This window comes from Falco cherrug, chromosome 15 (genome assembly GCF_023634085.1).
Source record: "Falco cherrug isolate bFalChe1 chromosome 15, bFalChe1.pri, whole genome shotgun sequence".
NCBI lineage: Eukaryota > Metazoa > Chordata > Aves > Falconiformes > Falconidae > Falco > Falco cherrug.
This window is the reverse complement of record NC_073711.1, coordinates 21,376,560-21,399,874: the sequence shown is the minus strand read 5'-3', so window position 1 is coordinate 21,399,874 and position 23,315 is coordinate 21,376,560. Positions and strand designations below refer to the sequence as shown.

Sequence of the window (23,315 nt, the reverse complement as noted above, 5' to 3'; positions counted from 1 at the left end):
TATTTTCATGCAATGTATTATTTTTTTGGTAAGCTGAATCAGATTTCTGAAAGTGGTTTAATTAACATCTAATGAAGGGATTTATTTTTTTTTAAATTTAAACCTGTTTTATCTACGGCTTCATGTGTAACTGGTAATGATATGAGCAGCTAAAGAAAAGTTACAGTCCTTTTGATAGCCTTTTTGCAGGTTTTGGAATGTACCAAAGTAATCCCCAAATACATACATATACATATAAAATTAAATAAGTATCATTAATATGTTTTGCAAATGATTAGTGGAAGGTATGTTTCTTGGGCTTGCATAAAATCCTGTCAGAGTAACAACAGCATAATTACTTTGAGGTATACATACTAATTTGAGAATGATGTCTTTTAATAACATGGGGGGGTTGTATGACTACATAAGTTTACTTTATTCTTAGACTGTTAAAGTCAACAAAGAACATTACAACAACATAAACCACATGTCATTTAATTCCATGGCATCAGATGCTTAGCCCAGTATGTATATCCTGAAGACAGATATAATTTACTTGCTGTGCTGCTGCATCCCAACGGCCAGACGTGTTCCCTCTGTGGCCCAGTTTCCCCTCTTGGTTTGATTTCTGGGTTATTTCAGGGATATCCAGGAAACACCAGGTCGGTATCATTTACAGCCAGTGTATATGTGCTGTAAATCTGTCAGTGCTTTCAACTTGCATTAGGACTACCACATCCTGCATACTAGCAGTCTGGATCTCTGTAGAGCTTTCCTTTCTGTCCAGAAATGTAATGTATTTCTGCTGGGCTGCTTACAGGAAAGTTCACTACCGGTGCTGACGAGAATGTGAACATAGATAGGATGTATTTTCCTTGGAGATGATGGAGCATAACAAGTGGGACTTGGCACTGCAAGTGTTTCCCATTCAGTGATGGCTCTAGATCTAGGACAGGGGTGTAGACTGGTGGAGGACAGAAAAAGTGTGATCTACTTCAAAAATGTCATGTTCTATAGTGAGCTGAAAACTTAATGGTGTGCAGACAGGTGTTTGTCAGGAGTTCTTGGTTATGAATGGTATACTTCCTAAGCAGCTTATCATAAATTGTCAGAGTATGATTTAAACCTAAATGTCCAAGATGAGAGTTGCTGGCTGTATTGTTGTGGCCGGTCAGGTGGTCCACAATTCCATCCAGACCACCCTCTTTCCTAATAGAACATCAGGCAGACAGGGCTGTGTTCTAAGAATGCTGGAGACTACAATCACTGCATGGAAAAACCATGGTGTAGTTCTCCATCTGCAGTGCACCCATAAGTTTACAGCCAACAAAACGCAGGAAGTGGGCACTGCTGACAGAGGACATGAGACAAATACTGCAATCAAAATTGCCCAACGATTTTTTTCTTTTCTCTCTTTTTTTTTTTTTTTTTTAGAGTAAGTGAAATCACTGAATGACTGAGCTTTCTGTGCCTAATTGTGAAGGCGCTGTAACATGTTAGGTTGGAAAGTTCCTTATAATCAATTTTGCTGACACTGTGTTCTGTTTAGAAGAAAATATGAAAAAGGACTATAAATGGGAATAAAAGAAAAATCATGTGAAAAGGAAAAGAAAACATTAATCAGAATCAAATATAGAACAGAGTAATGAATTACAAATGGCTTTCTCATGATTGTATAGCAGTTTTTTTCCACAGGATTTCTGCTCCATTCAAGAGAAAAATGAGCACTATTCACTGAATGGAAAGTATTCAGAGTTCCGTTTTTATCCTTACCATTCAGTGTAGGGGTTGAGGTCTTATTTACCACACTTCAGCTAAGCTCTGCATTCCCTTGAGTTACTAATTTCATCATGAGTTATTGGGGTTTTTTTATATAAGGCCATATAAAAGCTGAGAGCTTCAGAGACACTATTTAATTTATCCTCACAACACACTTGTGAAAATGATATTGTGATTTTATAGATAGGAATATAACGCACAGAGCAATTTGTGTCAAAATCACCAAACCCCTATTTTTTAGGAGAAGCTTACCATACACTTTTTCAGAACACTTGTTACTTTTATATCATAAGCTTAAAACACAGTCTCTATTGGTTTTCAGTTTAGCTAAGGTTCTCAGAGAACTCTAGCTTTAGCTTCATACAGGGTGGGCACCTAGAAAATGAAGACAATTAATTGCCATTGGTGATAAATGTGTTGAAAATTACTCAGATTTATATAAGAATTCAGCCATTCTATAATGATATTCAGTTGACTTAATTATGAGTCTTTCTCTCTTTTCAAAATCCCATTTGCAATACTGCTTTTATTATATGCCTTCTAATTTCTTCAACAAATGAGCCAGAAATCCTATAGATCTTGCATAAGCTTACATATAAACTGTATTAATTTCCAGGTCCACGTCCATACAGTTACTACATGGAGTCAGAACTCCTGCAGGGCAGTAGCCTGTGTGTTTAATTGTTTAAATAAATTCTGGATTATAAAGCATTTTCACAAAGGGACTGTATGTCATTTGAATGGGTATCTTCAGTTCTAGCATTTTCTAACTTTCTGTCCATGCTTTTATGAGCTTAATAGTCACTTTTTTTTTTTCCCTCTCTAAAGTATCTTTTTCTTCATTCTGCTTTATTAAAAAATAGTTTTATCTCATGCATTCCCCTGAACACTCTGCTGGTAGTTTCACAGCAGTTCGCTGGACAAAAGAATTTGCATTGGGATGCACACAATTTAGGTTCCATTCCAAGTTCTGATGATTGTGTTTGCATCCTGATCTCTGCAGGCATTTGCTGGCCTCCAGAAACATACAGGGTTTTTTCTTCTCTCTTTCCATTCCTTCCCAAGCTGTACCAGTCAAATTGTTTCCCTCTTTTTTCCTATTTAGCTAAAGAATTCTCAGTGGCAAATACTCAAACACCCTACATATGTTTTCTATTTCATTTCAGAGTAACTTTAAAGATTGCAAAACACTTTTTCTCCTGAGTTCTAGCACTGGGTATGGTAATACCATTTACATCTGAAGTGTGCTCATGATCAGCCTGAATAATATGTCTGGAAGGCAAAACTTTGTTTCAAACTACCAATTTGACAAATTTGAAATAAACTCCTGTACTAAAAAAGTAATAAATTGTGAGAACCACTGTTGGCTCTGACATAAAGACAATATGCATGCCTACATTTTTATGAAATAGAATAAAATAAAGAAACTTTAACTTCATGATTTATTAAAATTCCCTTCCTTGGCTTTTAGGTTTCCAATTCTTTAAGTTATTTGTAGTGTCAATTGTACATAATAAAGGAAATTGGATCACTTTTATACTTACAATGCTTTTTACAAACTACTTTTCTTTCTACTTAAAGAAAGATAGGTTCCCATTCCATTGTGTTGCATGGTAAACTTCCTTGTGAAGTTACAATAACTTTTGGTAAATGAAACTACCGCATAATTTAAATTTTTAGACACCGCACATAACTGCTCAGTACAAGGCATTTTCCTCAAAAACATGATATTTGAAAGATCTACTTCCCCAGATTTATCATGTTTCAGAAGTCTGAAGACCAAGTTGTACATATAAGAGTTCCAAAACTTTTGTTTAGTGATTAGGCAAAGCTGATGCAGTAGCACCCACTTTAGATTTCTTGGCTTGATGGACCAGCATAAGCCATAGGCCCTTGAGACAAGAGTTTGTGTTACTGTTTGCAGGGTAAGAGGTACAGCATTTAAACTTGCTACTAAATCCTCAAGGGTGAGGGTAGTTGAAAGGCTGTGTAAATCTTATTATTAATTACCACAGACTAAGTCTAAAGGCAGCTTTGGAGTAGTTTTGTTGTCAGATAAACTAAGGGAAACTGTGTTTTATTTGAGGTGATGGATGTAGATACCATCCATAAAATGGGGGCAGGGAGGGCTTTTTGGATGACCAGGGATTATTAGTAGTGGAAGATGGGGGGTGAGGGGTGTGGGGGTGTGGGTGGGTTTTTTTTGTTGTTGTGGGGTTTTTTTATTAGAGCCATTATTATTTCAGTCAACTTTTTAAATATCCTGAACTTGATCTGCTTGACACATATTTAAAGATACTTCTATGTAACATGAATCTTCTTTGAGATTAATGATTACTCTTAAGTAGAAGATTCTATATAGGCAGGCTGTTGGGTTTTTATTGTTTGGATTTGCATCTTCTGATGTCTGAGGGATGTTTTCCTTCCAGAATCCATTAATGCTTTTATTCCTCTTCCTTTCACTTTTTAATTCTTTGTTGTTCTCTCTTGTGTCTGAGCTTCACACTGCTGATAGAAAGTGTAATCTGTCACACTTAAGATATACACAATTATATCTACAGCTTTGTTAATTTTTCTGCAGAGGGGATTTTTCCTGTTTCATTTAAGAACTTAAGGGAAGCAGAGATTGTAGGAATAAATATTTTTGTAAGACCAGCTGTGTATCATTGGAGAATAAAAAGACTAAACAGACAAGCTGTCAGATGCAAAGACCCTTCTTCCTTGAGGATTATTCATCTATCTAATGTATAGCTCCCCTTTCAAATAGTACTCCTCTTTATGTGGTATTTGTAATTTGAGGTGATGAAAGCCAATCTTTTCATTTTTACAGGAAAGGAATTGCAAGAGAATGCAAGAGGAAAAAGTAGAATATGAAGGCAGGTGTTTTTTTTTGTGGAAATAAACATGGCTGTCCTAAACCTGTTAGGGTGTTAATTTAATCATTTCAGAATTTTTTTGATAACTTACAGAAACTCGACAAATTTCCATCATGCTTGACATATAAAGATTCTCATAGCCTACCTTTTTTTGTGTTGTCTATGGGTTTCTATTTAGGTAGGATTTGGTAAAAGGAACATAAGAAAGAAGAATAAATTATCTTTTGAGAAAGATGGTTCAGATAAGATGGAATACCTAGAGCTGCTGTTATACTATGTAGCAAAGAAAACGCATGCCAAGAGAGAATCAGTTTAGGATTCTGATTTGGGGGTGGGGTGGGGGAATTAAGCTAGTGAAAAGGAAATGAAAAAGAGTAATAAAGTAAAAATACTAGATGTCTTAAAGACTTTAAAAAAAAAAAAAAGCATGTTAAAGTTTCAGAATCAATTGAGAGGGCTCAAAAAGGACCAAAAAGCCAAAACAAGCCAAATTTTGCTTATACAGAAGAAGAATAAAACATAGATAGTAGAAATAACCCTTTTCAAAAGTGGAAGTTATATTGCAGGAAAGAAAACAGAGGGTTTTAGTATAAATTTGGGCAAAGGATGGCAACATATAAGGCAAACCAATAAAGATTTTTAAGGACTTTTTAGTGGCATGAAATTTAAACTTGTCCAGGCACCTTCTTAAAGCATATCTTGTCAATTGTTTATATGCCTCTGTCTAAATTTGCAGTTAAAACAAGTTTAAAGAACTATTTTACATCTGGGGCAAAAGATCAAGGGGTGTAGCAGTTCCCTGGTCGTTTGTAGCATTATAAACCTGCATCTTCGCTATTGGTGCTTCATTGTGCTGTAAAAGTAAAGCCTGCACTCTTCTCCCTGTGCAAGTGCTGTTGAGACACATAGACCATTTTAGCGTAGTTTTAAATACCTGAATTTTTCATGCACATGTATTTTGTCATATTTCAACAAAGAAGTGGCACACAAATATGAATCATCTGATAATAGGTCATCTTTACCCAAAAAGGAATAATGGCCTACAGTTGGAAGTGTTCAAAGTATGAGCCAGAAATGCTAATACTAAAAGAGTTTAACCTCATTGTGAAATACAGAGCTCATCAAATATTGTCTGAAATATCCACAGATTAACCTGGGTATTGTTGTTGACACTTATAAATACACTTTTGTCATTATGTCCTGGTTAATTAACCAGATGAGTCTGCAAGAAATTTTTAAGGAAATTCCACTTACAACTGGAAACACTGTTTTTGGCTGAATAGTCTTTTCAAACTGGGACTTTAAATAGCTGATACCTTCCCATATGTTTTCAAAAGTCAGATTTTAATTAAAAACCCTGAAGTCACTCCCTCATTAGGGGACAGTGACAGTGTTACTCAGGAGCAGTCAAATTCTTGATAAAAGAGCCTGTGAAACATTTCCTTGTTCTGTATCTCCTCTCATGTATCAGAATAATTCTACAGAGTTTCATATCTGACATCACAGTTATGAAAGAGCAATTATTTCTAATCCACTAACTGTTCACTAGTCTGAGCCATCTTCAAGAACGAACAAGAATATTCAACTCTTGCCCAGAGATAAGGGGTATAGTTTGTCATTCTTCTGTGCTCTGAGATCATTGGTGGGATTCAAGAAGAAACTAGAGAGAATAAAAAATCACTCCTGAGAAAAGAAGAAAAATCATTTTGGAAAAGGACTCCAGTGAAATTCTGCTTGTAAGGGCAGAAAATAAACCAGTAATAGGACAGAAGACTGGGAACTGAGTTATTTGGGTAGAAAGAACAGAATAGGTTGTGGTAGTGAAGGATATGGTAGAAAAGCCCTGGAACTGGTTAGACAAGAATGGACGTTCGTGAGCCTGAAGAGTAGGAAAAAAGGAAGAAAGCAAGTTGCTACCTGGTGAGGACAGCAACTGCAACTGGAAGGAAAGAGATAGGAGAAACCTCTACAGCAGGACTCAGTTTTGTAGACTTAGATATCTGGTATCATTTCAGACACCCATCCTTCAGTTGCCACTCCAGAAGGTTCTCTGTCATATCTGCCAAATCTATGCATGTTCTTGGTTACTTTGGAGTGACTAAATATTCTCTGTATATCACTATTTAAGCAGTTGAGTTACATAGCTTCTTTCTGGGATGGGACGTATGGAGGAAAAAGCTTGAGGGAAGATTAGGTTTTGGGCACTGAATGCAGAAGGAGAGACTAGAGCTGATGGGCAAGGGGGAAGAAGCTTGCGTTATGGAGAATTAGTAGGCGAGAAAACATATCTGAGAGGAATAGACATTCGCGCAGAAGAGTGAGAGACCAGAAGATGGAGGGAAGTGGGAGACAACAGGAAAAAAAGCAACTTCCCACTAATAGCTTCCTATCTAGAGCCTCAGATGGATTCCAGGATTCAGAAGTTCCCTCATTTATGTGCTTTTTGTCTGCGAGATGCACAAAACATTCTTATTTATTCTTAGCCTGGTGTTTTTGCTATTTTGCTTTGACAGCTCATATGGCTGAAATCTAAGAAATAGTTTTCAAGCTGTTTGTATGAAGAGTTTTACAGAAACTGCTTACAAGAGTGTACCTTCATTTCCATCAGATATTATAACAGAAGTTAATAGCATCAAAATAGCAAATATGTGAATCTTCTTTTAATAAATTGGTTTACAAGTTAATTAAATATTATGCTTACATAAAAATACATTATGACAGAAGAATATGATGCTCCTGAATAAGCTGAATCGATATGCCTGTGTTAAGCCACAGGTAAAACAGAGATATTTGCAAACAAAATAACTATTTCTAACAGTTCTAGAAGTGTTAGCAGTTGTCATAATAGGATCTGTTACTTACTCATGCCTGTGCTTGGGAAAAAGAGGCTTGCTGCTTCTGTTCTTCAGCTGCAGTATTAAATCAGTATTTTCCTGGAACTTATCTGACAGAAATATTTCAGAATTTATTTCTATTTTTTTTAGACTTACTAACCATAAAAAATGCTTATATTCATGAAAACAGAATGAAATGATGATGAACAAAATGATAGCCAATAGCCCATGAAATTTAAAGAAAGGTCCAGCTCTTTTGCATAATTCAGACTGTGAATACTTGCATGCTTTTTCTGCAGTCACAGAATTAACAACTCTTTAAATGACTAAGGTTTGCAAGTTTGGACATTTCTTATAAACCAGAGTAGATTATTCTAATTTTTCACTGGACGTTTGATTAAAGTGATTCCTTTAAACCCTTTTGTTTGTATCAATAAGCTACTTTGTGAGCATATATACATATATATGAACAATTTAAACTTTTGAAGGGTTCTGCTAACCTGCGCCAGTATTTCTTTAAATATGCCTGGAGATTCTAGTCTTTGTCTTTACAAGTGCTGATTTTGAAAAGGAAGATGAAGATGGGGCGGAGGAGTGGCAGTGGTAAAACACACCAGTCACTATAGGCTTGACACATTGTCCTTTAGAAACAATATTTTCCTAAGCATCAGTGTCTTTTCCCATTGAAGAATAAATTCTCCTTTAAATATCTTCCTACCACAGAAAGTAATTGAGAGCTGGATTGAACTGTACAGACTGTGTTACACACTGCATTATCTGTTCTGAAACGATATGCAAGTGCTGCCAGTCAGCGCATCAAGGGCAGGTTGGGGTTTTTTTAGGATTGGAAAGAGTGATTTGAAGCAGGGAACGTATCTGGCCTCTGGAACAGATGACATAGACTGAACAAAGCTGTTTTCAGAATTGGTGTATGTTTTTCAGGGTGTTCTTTTTAAGAATACTTTCAATCTTTTTTTGAGTATTTTATCATAACAATACTATATTAAAATAAAGTTAGTGTTATCAAAACTTTCTCCCAAGGAAAGGGAAAAATGCAAAAATATTTTAAAGCTATTTTCTATGTGATAGATATGTAAAATATATATATGTAACATGTATCTATTTTATTTAAAGTTGCATTCTGAAGCATATAAAATGAAAAATGAATATAAAAATTTTGTATTTTTTAGATAGAATGTAATATTTCAAGGTTTTCAGGTAACAGATATGTCAAAGAGATACAGTACTGGTCAACAAGAAACAAGCTCTTTCATTAGTTTTCTTTTGAGAAAACAAGGATGAAAGCTCTATCTAGAATAATTTGAAGGCTACAAGCCATTCACTAAAATTCTTTATTTTTATATATTCTTAAAGTTTAATAGCTAAGATGAAAAAGCAGATAGCAATATATAGGGTAATTCTTAGTGAGTACTCATTTTTTACGTCTCTCAGATGGCATATGTTATAAGATAAAATTGGAACTTGATTTTTTGCAAAAATACACATAGCTTAGTAAAAGGCTAAGAACTTTATGATTATTATGTGATAAAATTTAGTGAAAAGTTTAGCACTATGTTCTCTTCTGGCCTTAAATCTGTTGGTTTAAGTGGGGAATGAATCTTGTCAAAGTAAGGTGTTAGAACTGTGATATTAAATTTGATTTTAAAGGTGTGGCTGGAAATGTGTTAGTGAAGTTAATATGTGCTAAAATAATAGACTTCTGCAATGGATGCAGCAATGTTGTGTAACATCCTGGCTAAAAGTTCACTGTGGAAATCCAGTGTAACACATACTAGATAGATTTAAATAACTATTGAATATTTTTAACAGAGACATAACATCCTATTCTCAATGAAAAACTTCAAAGTTTTTGATGATCTAGGTCTCTTGGTTATGCCTTTTAGTTGGCAAAGAGAAAGAGAATCAGATATTTGTTGGTAACAGTTGAAGGTACTACAGAGACAATAGAATAGTGAACGCTCATAAAATTAAGTCAACTTTATAGAAGGAAATACTGGAAGACTCCCCAGAAACTTCTTCCTTCCAGCTAATTACATTTTATGAAACTGCTTTCAAGACTTCCAAGATATAATTTGGATATCTTTGGTTTTTACAAATGATATAGCTTATAAAGCACTTTCATTTAAGAGAAAAAGTAGTCATGGTGAGTAAAATCTAAACGGGACTTTCCTCTGCAGCAGAGTTAAGCAACCTTATCAGTTTTAGCAAGTATTTTTTTAATCCAAGATTTAAAGAAAGATAAAACTTGATGAAATGGTATTAGTTTACATTAAGGTAGAAGTCATATTTTCTCATGATGAAAAATCAAAGCAGCTAGAGCAGAGTACTCAGGGTCTTATCCACTCAAGTTTTGATGATCTTTAAGTCAGAGATTCCCCAGCCTTGCCAAGCTGTTTCAGTGTTTTATCATCTTCATAGTAAAATTGTTAAAAAAATGTGCTTTAAAAAAAATTTCTTTTTTAATTGAGTTCCAACTTGTGCCCCTTCTCATTCTCCCACTGTGCACTTCAGGAAGACTTTGGCTCTATCTTCTCTATACCCTTCCAATTTAGGTAGTTGTAGAGAGCGATATGATCTTACCTTTGTAGCACTTTTACCCCCCTTTTTTCGGGGGGGCATGTGGAGGGGAGTGGGATGGGGATGTAGATGTAGGGAGTGGTTGGTGGTATTTGTGTAAACACCTAGCCTGAAGATCTTCATTAGCGTTCATGAATCTTGAAATTGGTTTCTTTGAATAAAATGTTCTTTCTTATTGCTGGGGGCTCTCAACTTCCATTTTGACAGGAAAAGGTGATGCAGAATTATTGAAAGAATAATGATTCAGCAGGACAATGTACCAATTAGATTAATTAGATTTCAAAATTTGACGGATAACCATATATAGAGAGATGCAAAGCTATGACTTTACTCCTGAAAGGCAAGAATACAAGCAAGTGAGTCTCACTGACATTTAAGGCTCTGTGTGTGCTTACAGCTAGATAGATACCTCCTTAGGTTGTCTCTCTGTATCTTGTCAATTGCCTCCTTGAAGCAGAATTCTTGCTGGACTAATTACAAAGCTCCTCTTAGATCACCAAGCTCATTTTTCTCCATAAATTGGTAATATGAGCACTGGCTTGTATCTTTTCTGACTTAGGCTATGGCTTCATTTTTATTGAATCAGTAACTCTCTGAAGATGGGGCATTTAAGTTTAAAGACTATTACTGTTCATGGTTTCAGTTTTGATACTTCTTTTATGCCACCAGTAATGAAAACAGGTCATGTTAAATATTTAAAACACTGAATTGGCATGAGCTTTTATGCTGATGTTCAGTGTTGAATTCTGTCCAAAAAGCTCTATTTGGAATCTAAAAAAACCCAAAACATTAAATGAGAAAACTATGCTGTTTATAATTGGTCTTGATACATATTTGTTAAACTTACATTTGCAAATGTTAATTGACCATGGCTCCTTCCAGTCTGTTCAGATGTTACGGTCCTTAAACTGGAATAAACATACTGTTTCAGTTATCATGCAAGCATGCTTTATTTGTTTCCTACAAATATTAATTACCTTTCTTGCTCTTGTTTTAGGGAATGTATATCAAATCAACATATGATGGACTACATGTAATCACAGGAACAACTGAAAATGTAAGCTTCTTTATTCTAAAACACTTCTATCATGCATGCAAGTATTTTCTGTATATCTGCAGTGCATTTTGTAATATGAAAACTTGTTTTAAATCAAGCTAGGTTTTATTAATACTTTTAATCTTTTCTGTACATATATTATCTTTGTAAAAACTTGGAACCCTTGAAAATAGGCATAGAAAATTATCTATGATGATGTGACTAATAACTAACAATATAATAAAATTAAAATCTTGAACTTCTGTCCTCAATACACCTTTCTAATAGAGTTCATGTATGTGTTCTCTCTGGAAGAAAAGTGTTTTCCTTTATAATAAGTAAATTTTTTGTCATGTCAGAGCATCATCATTAGTCTAAAATAATACCTGTTGTATTTAATTTTTGTTCTGTACTTCAGATAAATATCTCAGAACATGGGACAGTTTAGGTTCATACAAAACAAGAGGTGTTTTCTGTCAACAGAACAGTAGAAAAAATATAAAAGAAAAAAAAATCAGCCTCAGGCGTTTATATTGACCAGAGTAGTCACAAAATTGCAGACTTACTGATAAGCATAGCTTTCCTCTGAGCAGCCCTTAATATGTACAGTCAGCTTTATGCAGTGATAAATATTGACATACAATAATGAATACTTTTTTGCTAAGTTCTTTGTTTTCTTCTTAGAATGAATAGTATTTTTTTAATTTTTTTTTGTTTTAATTACCAAATAAATTTTAAAAGCATGTTAGAAAAAAGGCTTTTAGAGATAATGCCTGTCCTAGGATTGACTCATAGAAAATGCGTAGCTTCTCTATATATAAGCACTTCAGTAAAATAGATTGTAAAATAATAAATTTAAAAATAGTTTTAATATCAGCAATATGGACAGATATAAAAAAACATTGGTAATAGAGAAAGATAACTAAAGATATTATATCCAGTATCAGGCAGGTTGTAGAATAATCTTTGATAAACCAGGAAGTTTTCAAAGCTAGCAGTAATTACTGACATGATTATCACTAAGAAGGGAGAAATTGTGGAAAGGAGCAAATAGATTTTGGTACAGAAATGGAAGGGTACAGGTGATTTGCAATACTAAAAAAATCTAGTTAGTTAACTATATATATATATATAATAATCCAAATGACTATTGTGTGAGGATGTATAAAAAGTTCCTCTATGAAAATAGTAATTCCTGAAGGATTTCTATTAGGATGAGTTAAGCACAATTGTATTTTCATATTTTCCATCATCCATAGTAAAAATGCAGAAGAGACCAAGAGAAATGTATTAATTATCATTTTCATTTTAGTCCCAGAAGGATTGGGCAAATCTGAACCAAAAACACGCAGAAATGCTGCAGTACATAAATCAGTCTGACTGATTGCAGAAAAACTAAACAGTGTGACAAGAATAACAAAGTACCTTCTAAATATTGTTCTTGTTAACTTGTAGTTCATAATCATAAATTTGGAAAAAACAAGTTTATTTCAACTGCTGCGATCTAATTATTATGACAGACTTTGTAACAGGACCCATCCCTTTTGGTTTTCATGTAGTATTTTAGTCATGCTGTTTTCATTCAGTCTTGGATCTGTTTAAAAGCCTATAGCTGGATAAAATACAGGTTTGGATTTTATAAAGATAATATTGAAATTATGTAATGCTGACACCCAAGAAACATAAAATTAGTACTGTCCAGCTAGCCAAAGATGTAAATACTTGCTGGTATGCTGGCCCATATCGGTGAGCTTCATATGTGATATTTTGTACTACTTGATTTATATATATTGAGTAGTATTGCATCATACAGTTTTTGTCACTCAGCTTTTAGACAGCGCAAACCCATGGAAAGCATGATGATTTATGTGTTATAATTTGTGAAGAAAAGTCTAATGCAAATTAAACTTAAAATATTTTTTTACTTGTTTATATTAATGGCATTGGCAGCATTTAGAAATCTCAGAATAACTGTATGTGTGTCTTGGGTCCTGAAACTTATGAATGATCCATCTTGATTGTGTTGCTACAGATTGTGTTCATAGATCAGATCACTCATGCTATAATTAATCCACTTTTTAACTGTAATTCCAATTCATTTCAGAAATATAATGCAGTTTATAGGGAAAACATATTTATAATTGAAATTCACAGGAGAAATTGCCAGCACTAAAATTTTTATTTTTATTTTGACTAAACCTTAGATGTCAAAACTTTTTGATAAGACACCACCGTAAGAAGTTGCTTTTTTGTTATTGCTAAAAGTGTAATCACATGTGCAGATAAACCAGCTTCAAAGACATTTAATTTCTGGCATTTCAGCAAATGGATTTTTCATTCCTTTTGAAGGGATAATTGACCTCAGAGCCAGTGTTTAATTTTAAATGATAATAATTAGCTCAGCCTCATCAAAGTCAGGAAAGGAGCTAAAAAGAGAAAGAGCCAGGCCTTTGCTTTTCCAAGTAATGTCAACTGAAGTTAAACAGTATGAATGATGGTGTTTACTTCAGTTACCTGCTTACCTTTCATTCACTGTTGAAAGCAATTAAGTTTGTATTCACATGGAATTCTAGAAATATTTTTCTGTTACACGTTTAGTCCTGTGCAAAAGAACAGTCTGCCAAAATTCTGCAAGTTTCCACTAAAAGGAGAAAGTGACACTGGAGCCTAGTAATTCTTCACATTATCCTATAAATTACATAGGTAAAATCCTTTTATTTTAGTGCAGAAGGAAGGACTCAGATGGCAGGAGTTGAGATCTGGCTGTAACGACCAGGTAGTTTAGCTCAAGGGCTGGATTCCCCACTACAGGAGACACGGAAGCCCGTATGAAAGAACAAGCAGAGATCAAGCAGGTGAGGAGCTGGAATGTAGCTTGTGTTGGGGAGGTTGAGTGGCACAAGGTTAGAGCGGTGAGTACACAGTAGGCTGAAGGTGAAAGCTGTGCTTGGAATAGCACCTGTAACACACTTGGACTCACTTGTGTCATATTTTGGCTCTTTGCCCTATTGGCTTGGTTTTTCTTACTGATTGAATAATTAATGATGTCTCCTACTACTCCCCGGCAGCTGTGTATATGTAGAATCTATTGATTATTCAGCAGGTGTTGACTATTGGAGAGTGATTTGACCTCCTCATAGATGAGTCTCTGGCATTTTTCAGAAGAAATTACAGTCATTTTCTTCCCAATGGCGATTTAGGGTTTTGTTGTATTGTTTCTTCTTGTCTCTGTTTCTTTTATTTGTTTATCTTATGTTTTTAATCTCCATCCACAAAAGGGATGGAAATGATGGGTGGGATTTTTGGTTGGTGAAGACTGCTGAGCTGGAGCTCTTGCCTGTTTCCTGGAAGTCTTGATTGGTATGCAGCAAGATCATGAATATAAGCTTCTACAAGTCACTTTCAGTTCAGATAAATCTTTTCATCCTCATTTGACAACTGGCTCTTGTGCCGTGGGCAGTTTATCTTATAGGCTGGCTCCAAAAGACATCCAGGAACTGAACTAAGTTTTTGTAACATAACTCCTTTTCTGTGAGGAGCCACTTCAACAGTATTAGAGCTAGACCACTCTCTGTAGCTGAGAGTGACTCTTTTTCTGCCCTTCTTAGGGTTCTTTCTGCTTTCTTGGACAGGGAACTTGAACTGTTACTCGGAGCGTATTTTGCTTTAAATGTTTCTGCATTGTTTGACATGGGACAATCTGTCCTCCTCTCCCTCTGAGTGTGTATCTAACAAGTACAGTAAACATACAACCTTGTCCAAGTCTCCTGGCTTTACAGATTTCTTTTAGAGAATTAAGATCTTGTTTCACCGAAGCATTTAAAAATGGTTCGCTATATAGCAGTTGACCATGTTCAAGTGGGTTTTCAATGGGTTTTAATCCTTTTTAATGTGATCAGAAAAAGCAATATTTAGGATAAGGGAGTTTTTTCAGCTCGGTGATCAAAAAATTATGTGAATAGTATATATGAATTAGTGTGTCTCTGTGTGTGTGTATAAATACATAAAATCTCCTGAAGACCTAGTCTGTCAGCAACATTATCCATTTCTAAATTACCATTTTTGTGTTTAAATGGTTAATTGAGTACTGCCCTGGAAGTGCTGGAGCTGTAGTGTATTTGCAGTCTATCTTCAGTGCACTTAAGCAGTAGAACTGCTACACAAAGGACTCAGACGCTTGTTTTTCTATTATGCAGATGGCTGGTCCAGCCTTGTCCCTGATCATGCAGTATTTGTTGACTTAATAGATTTGTTTCTATGTGATGTAAATTCACTCAGTGTATTCCCAGCAACACTGTGACTGCTCATATTCCCTTCAAAGAGGTAAAGAAGTATAATAGTTCAACCAGTCAAAAAGGCTGCTTGCCACCAATGGAAGTGGGATTCGAGATTACTTCATCAAATTGCCATCTGTAACTAGAAAAAACATAGTTCCTTATAAAGACAATTTGTAAAAATATGACCATTTTTTGTTACTTGACAGCAGTAACACTTCTTTGGGCACAGTTTCCTTGCCTCCTTCAACATCCATTTTTTTAATTCCTGCTCTTCCCTTCCCCGCAATACCCCCCATGTAAATTTTATCATTATCTCTTGTCCTTAGTCTCCTGCTGACCAGTGTAAGAAAATCCATGCTGGTGATGAGGTGATCCAGGTCAACCACCAAACTGTGGTAAGTGTTTTGGAAATTCTGTTCTGCAGGTCTTGCCTATTCCCGTTACTAAAGAGATGGTAATATTTTTTACAAGGTAACTTTGCCAAACTAGATTTTTGTGTCTTTTAAAATATCATAACTGTTGCTTATGCATAATAAGAAAAGGCATAAATTGAGTCAGTAACCAGCCCAGAAGGATTAAGCCAAATTTACATTTTGCACAGCTGCTGTTGAACATCATACTCATTATGTAAGGAGATCCTACAGTATTTCATTGAAGTTCTTAGACTTCTTGTTATGGATATGCCAGCTAGTTTAACTTTTTCTCAATTTTGCATTCTGTTTAACATGGGATTCAGATTAAAAATGCAAAAGTGCTGTAACAGACATATATTCTGAATCTGTTGGGGGGAAAAAATGTAAACACTTAAAACGATAGAAATCTGTCAGATTTTGCTTTTGTCATTCTTGCATGCAGATTTATTTTTAAGCAGATGAGCAGTTTTATAAAGTTAGTGTAACTATTAATCTGTTTAAAACCACATAAGCATGTGTGTGCAGAAGTGTATGCAGAGCCTAAGGTATTACAGTGCATGATTTACATACATTCAAATGTGTCTGCCATTCAGTTTCTTTCACAGTTGTAGTGGTGTTGTGTACTGTAAGTATACAAACCTACAGTTCATATTATGTAGAAATGCAGGAATAATATATTTCTGCAACGTTCATAGAATTGCATCCTGACTTGAAACACATGTGACTTTACTGAAGAATTAACAATTTTTTAAACTTTTAGATTAAATTATTTTTAATTGATCTTGAAAAGCCTATCAGAGTGCCTATCTAAAAGGCTGTCAGAGCCTCATCCAAGGCTGAATGATTCTTCATCCTATTTTGTGATGACAAGCTGCTGCCTTACAATTGATGTTCATGCAAATGCCGAAGATTACTGAAAAAAATGCAATCAAATGTTGTCCTGGTACTATCTTAAGTCATAGGGATTGTCCCTTTAAAAAAAAAATAAAAATCTATGTTGCAGAAAAATGGAAGCATTGTAGCTGGAACTACAGGTGAAAGGACCACTTGTATTTATTACTTGTTAGGCATGAGTAGCATTGTGACCATGATGTTGATAACTTCCTAAAGTGCTTATAATTTAGCCATTTAACTTTCTTGCTGAAACCCACCTCCAAACACAGCACATGCAAAATAAGAAATCTCTTTCTGTCTGTCATTTCTGTGAGGTGGAAATATGAAAGTCTGACTTAAAATCTTATGATTAGAGAGCAAATATTGTCTCTTGAAAAGAAGTATGACTTATTCATTTACACTTAAAATGTTAATGAAACACGCAGCTCTTATCTATATTAGAGAAGTTCTATGAGTTGTCATAGTTACACAAGTTGAAATACGCATTAGACTGGCTTTCTTCATCAAACATATCCTTCAAGTGACGGAGCTGATTTAATCTTTACTCCCGTAGGTGAAATTCTCCTCATTCAACTACTCAAGAATTGGCTTTTTGAGTAGCAACTCTTTCCATGCGTGTTATTACAACAAGCCCAAGGTTTTCCATACTTGTAATCCCTTTCCAGCTAAGGGCACAGTACCAACAGCCAAGTCAAGTGGCATAAAGTACCTTTTCCTAACAAAACTCACTATTAACTATTCATTCTGAAGTTTATAACCAGCTAAGAAAATAGATCAGTGGCAAATTGTTTATTTCAGAAATTTATTTTTCCTTTGAAATGGCTGGGAAAGTCTCATTCTGCCTTCATTTTGACTTTGGAAAGTCAGACAGTAATATGGAGTGTTTGCATGTTTCAGAGGTAGATGTCCGACTCTCCTCCCCTCATGGACTGGAAGTTTTAATGTTTTAAGTATCGTTTTGATCTTCAAGTGTGCCCTTTAAGTCACTTCTCGTACATCTTGCTGCAAACCATACTTAGCTGTGTTCCTTCTTCACCCAAGTTGTGATGATCAATATCATGCTTATAATTACCATTATTTCCATTAGAGGACTAGAATAAGTCAAAAGCAACAGTTAATTAAATTTACACATAATCAATATTTTAATGCTACCAAGACCAGCTCATAAAAAGAGGTATAACTCATTTGAAATTAAAGACTTGGGGGGCAGCTGAGAAACCTTACAAAAGAAAGGCTTGCATATTTGTGGTGGTCTTACAGATTTTCCAGGGCTGAAAACTGTCTTGCTCACCAAGTACAGAAGCATGGATTTGTGCTGGCACAGAGTCCTCGCTGGAACCCAACACTCCCTCATATCAGCCTTTGACTTCACAGCTCAGCAAAAGCAAGTGCTAGTAAAAGTGAAATTGAAAAAGGGAAAAATACAAAGCAGTTTGAAATTATACCTCGTCAGAGTGTGCTTGTTCAGCTGCTTTGCACTTCTCACTTTTCTCACAATATTCTGCAGATGGTTCTTCTTGCCAGGTAGTTGGTAATGCCATTTCTACTGTTAGTTTGATTTCTGGACTGGAGATTAAATGCTTGCTCTCTCCTTCTTCACTCTCCTTCCTCCCAATATTTTATCCACTTTAAGTTAAATATCACATCTTCATTCCCTCTAAAATTGCAGCAAAATCTTGCATTGATTTATAACCAGTTATGATGGCTTGCATGTTCCCTTTACCTTGTTCTATAGCTGAAAGAGGTGGAGTGCTTCTTTATTTCTCTAATGTATCATTCCATTCAGTTTATTTCATATGAAGCATTTAGCAGTGCCCTATGAAGAGGTAAATTATTATGTTTAGTATCCTAAGCAGTTCCTAGGTTTTTACAGAAAATTACAGAATTTTCAAGATAGATATTTAAAATACTATTTACAATATATGTATCTAGTGAATTCCATGGTCTTCAGTCTCATGTTAGTTTTCCATAGAGACTCTACTTAAAACATTAAACACCTAAGTGATAAAAATATAACCGTTAGTGTTATTTCTCACTCCTGCTTTTACCAGTTTATTGGTAAGGGGAGGCTCCGTGCTTTCATAAAATGTATACACAGATGAAGTTATACAATGTAGAGGTGCAGAAATATACTTTTGTCAGGTATTTGTATGTTTCTGTATCCAACAGGTTTGTTGTCCTAATAAAGACATTTTCTTAAGACTGAAGTTTCTGAGCATCTTGATAGTCTATCAAATATAAATTCCATTCAACGCTGTGTGTTTTGAAAGAATGTGTTCTGAAGATGATTAGATATAGTCATTTTGTACTGCCACTGGTGAAAATACCTTCCTGATTAGAGAAAGTATGGATCTCTTAATAGATTCCAATTCTATAACTGACTTCTGGCATCATTTAATCTGATTTTGACTGAACTAGGCCAACGTATTTTCTAGATAAATTCATATTCATTCATTTAATAAGATTACTTGAGTTTTGAAACTTTCATTGATGTTCCCACAACCTGTAATATTGTTCTCATAGTTAATTATTCTCATTGCTGGGGAAAAAAAAAAGTAATTTTATTTGTAGTCTACATTTGCCTGGCACAAGCTTCCAGTCCTTTCATCTTAATATATTTTTACCTATTTGATTGGAAAGCAGGTTTCTCATTTAGGTATTTTCAGGATGCAATCGAATTACCTCTTCACTTTTTTTTGTTGGTTTGGGTTTTTTTGTTGGTTTTTTTTGGGGGGGGGGAGTGTTGTTTGGGTTTTTTTTTTTTTGGTAAGCTAGGTAATTTGAGCACTTCCAGTTTGTTATCCTGATGCATGACCCTCCTCAACAACCACTTTAAATTCCCAACTGTAATATGTAATACTTTGCATATTTAAAACTGAGTTAGAGAGCTGTCCAGTGAAAACATTCATTCATGAGTAGGGCAGTACCTCTGTGCTAAAATAGTACAAATGAGACTACATTAATGTAGCCATTATCAACTAGCTGTTTACTCTTTTTGAAAGGTTTGTATTCATTTTTCATTCATAGGCAAAAAAACTGAAAGGACACTTTTATTTTTTTACCTTTAAAAACACAAACTGTAACTTCAATTTAAGTTTGACTCCATCAGGATGTCCATTTTAAGACAGGAATAATTAACTGTTTTGAAACTAGAAGACGAGTGAGCTTTTAAACAGGTTTAAGAAGATGTAGATTTGGAAATACTTGTACTGTCCATGCATTAGCATGAAGTCAGCACAGCCAACAGCATTTCTAATCCTGGAGGCAGTTCCCTAGGGTTGGATAGCTATAGCAGAGGATTAAGTATGCTGACAATGTCAGTCCCATTGAATTGCTAGATGAGTGGAGTTATGTATTTTGGGATTGATGTGACTAAAATATTTTGGCTGCATGTTTTCAAAGTTATTCTTATTACCTATAATTAATATACTTATTTTATATAAAGCATTATCTGTATTAAGTAAGAAATGTCAGATAGCTAGGAGGTAGCTATAGTCATGTTCTTTTTTTTTTTTTTTATCCCTGAAACCAGGTATATTAAAAATATCAAATAACTTTTCAAATAACTTTCAATGTAGTTGAGCGTTTAAAAAAAAAAGTGCAGAAAGTATCAAAGGAAAGCAGCTTACAAATTATATAATGCAACAATTGAAAGAGCTAGAAATAAAAGAATATGTAGAATCTGGTCTAACCAAGGAACACTGTAATACAATTATAAAGATCAAAGAAAAAATAATAGTACTTTAAGCAAGAAATTAATTAAATCAGGCAATTCACCACTGGCTGTTAAGATCATTTAATCATTATCCAATTTCCTTATTTGCTTTTCTGCTTGTCCTTCTTCCTTATTAGATTTTAATAAGAAAGCATAAGAAACTTTAAGTTATACGTTCTGAATTATTGCCACACTATTTTTCTCTACAGTAACAACAGGCACTAGTTCTACCAGTGTCTTGTAGATTTTCACTTCCTCTCTTATAAAATTGTACAGAAGTGCTGAAGATGTCACTGTACATTTCTTTGTTTGCAATATTAATAATTGCCCCTTGGGTTCTATGGGTACTATATTTTCTGCTGCTTAGTTGAAATAGTAAATTTCATATTGTCTATTTTTTTTAAGTTGTTTTGTATATGGGACATGATTCTTTAGTCAGAGAATCAGGACTGTCATGCAGTGAAAATACAGTAAAATTAAAGCTAAGATAGTCACTAGCCAAGAAACTCTTGTTTCAATTTTCCGTAAAAAGGATATTATCAAACATAGGACAAAGAAAAGAAAACCAAATATAGATATCTACATATTCAGGATGGAAGCAAAGTTGGATAATTCAACGCCATATCATCTACATTTCAGTTTACTGAAGAGACTGAAACTTCCAGTAGCAAGCCCCTAAGCAAGGATTTTTGATCATTTGTCTGCTTTGGTATAACATTTTATGCTGGGGAAATGTAAGGCAAAACTTTCTAGTCAATAATTTGCAAGATGTTGTAGTGATTTAGAGAGGAAAGTATAACTGAAGATATGACGGGAAATGGCAGGTTAGTTGAAATGCAGCATAAATTTATGAAAATTAAATTGTGTTAATGTTCTACCTTTGATAATTTTTCACACAACAGAAATAGTGCACATCCAAACAAGTATTGATCTAGCTGCCTGACCATCTGTAAAATTATCTGATGTACTTCTGTATAGAAGAAGTGTTCGATAAGCTGGGGAAAACTGACTTTTCAGAAAACTGAAAACTTCTTTCTTTTTTAGGATTAGAATTTGAAGGTCATTTAATAGGACAGGGAGCAATAACAATGCTTTTAGTAATTCCTGTTGAAAGCTAGATGTTACTCGGGAGCAACTGGCAAGGCTCCAGAAGTCAGAATGTAGTAATTAATCCCAAATCAACTGAATGCTATAGAGGTGATGTGACTGAAAATGGCAAAGATGAACTTGGAATTAATTAGGACCATGTTTCCAGGAAAAGCAGAGTTTTAATGCCATTGCTTTGACATTGGTAATATCTTGGCTGAAATAGTGTGTGATTTTTAGGGTCATTTACAGTCATCAGAGGTGTGTAGTTACATACAAACATTAAAAAATGTAATGAATAAAAAAGAAAATGTATCATGCATCTCATATGAAGATAATTTTTTAATGATTTTGATTTGGTTAACCCAGCCAGCTAGGTCTGAGACAGAATTCCTCTTTCTTAACAGACAAAGGCTATAAAGAACAGGAAGTGAAAGAACTTTTTAAGGTAAAAAACCCAATGTTGTGCAAAAGCAAGCATCCATAACAATACCTGTAAGTAAATTTGTGGTAGAATTTGAAAAAGGTCTGCCTAGGAAGGTGACTGAAAAACTGGTGAAAAATTATGTTATAGTTGCATGCAGCTATGTAGAAGAGTAAAAAAAAACTGTTAGAGGGGCTCCTTCAGTTCGATCACCTTTGCTTTGTTGTGTAACATTTTTGTTGTTATCTCTAAATAGTTGTTTTTAATTAATGTAGTTGCATTTTCATACTTGATAAGGTTATTCTTTGGAATGGTGGATGCTTTCAGTACTTAAAGGGAGCATATAAGAAAGATGGGGACAGACTTTATAGTAGGGCCTGTTGCAATAGGAGAAGGAGCAAAGTTTTTAAACTAAAAGAGGGTAGATTTAGACTAGATATAAGGAAGATTTTTTTTTACAGTGAAGGTAGTGAAACACTGGAGCAGGTTGCCCAGAGGGGTGGTAGATGCCCCATCCCTGGAAACATTCGAGGTCAGGTGGGACGGGGCTGTGAGCAACCTGCAAGGGGGTTGGGCTGGATGACCTTTAAAGGTACCTTCCAACCTGAACTGTGCTATGAATCTATCACTCTAGATACATGACCACAAACCATTTCATACTGTTCATTGTCAAATTACATACTTCAAGTGTGTCAGGAGCCCTGGCAAATGAAATATTTTTGGCATGAATTTATTAGTGTTAAGATATTTATTGAATCAGTACCCTAGGTGTATGTTTGTTTGTTGAATTTAAATTTAAGTCATAATAAGAGTTCATTTTAGATGGAGGTAAATCTGTGAATGTAGCGCCAGGTCACACCATCTGTGTTTCAGCCCACTGTGTTGTGAAATACAAGTAGGAAAAGGCAAGACAAAAGTTGTCATGAGAATGATAACTTCTTCCACCAAAAGATGTCATTCTGTTTCCAAATAAATCACCAAATTACTTTTTCTCAGGATTCTGTCTTTCGAAACAGCTTAGTAATGCATGTCTTGTAGTAGCTGATCCTGCATCTTCTTGGAATCTTGCTATATTTCTTCATTAGCTAATGAAAATAAATATGTAATCTAATGGGAGAACATTTGTTTTTCCATCATCAACTATTGTTAGTTACAGTAAGGATATTAATAAGAAGAGTGAATCAGCTACAGGTGTTAATGACAAGCTTCCTCTTCAGTGACAGAAAGTAGTCCTGTGATCTTTCAGCACACTTTTTTGTCTAATAATAACTTCTGATTTCCATGTTAATCAAACCAACTCTCTTGATTAATTCCCCAATGAGGCAAAGTGAATTACAGACTGAAAATACGAAAGGATGATAGTCTGTTAGTCTCTTTCCTTAACAAAAAGTTGAGTTTACACGA

The 23,315-nt window shown here is 34.7% G+C and overlaps 1 protein-coding gene across 1 annotated transcript in view; it reads left to right on the top strand.

Moving 5' to 3' along the window:
* The window catches only part of LOC102053859 (connector enhancer of kinase suppressor of ras 2-like), a 213,110-nt gene that overhangs the window by 109,487 nt on the left and 80,308 nt on the right, over window positions 1-23,315 (top strand). The window contains exons 8-9 of the mRNA XM_055727544.1: window positions 11,064-11,123; window positions 15,706-15,774. Coding sequence (XP_055583519.1) covers window positions 11,064-11,123; window positions 15,706-15,774 — 129 coding nt within the window. The remainder of the gene's footprint in view (window positions 1-11,063; window positions 11,124-15,705; window positions 15,775-23,315) is intronic.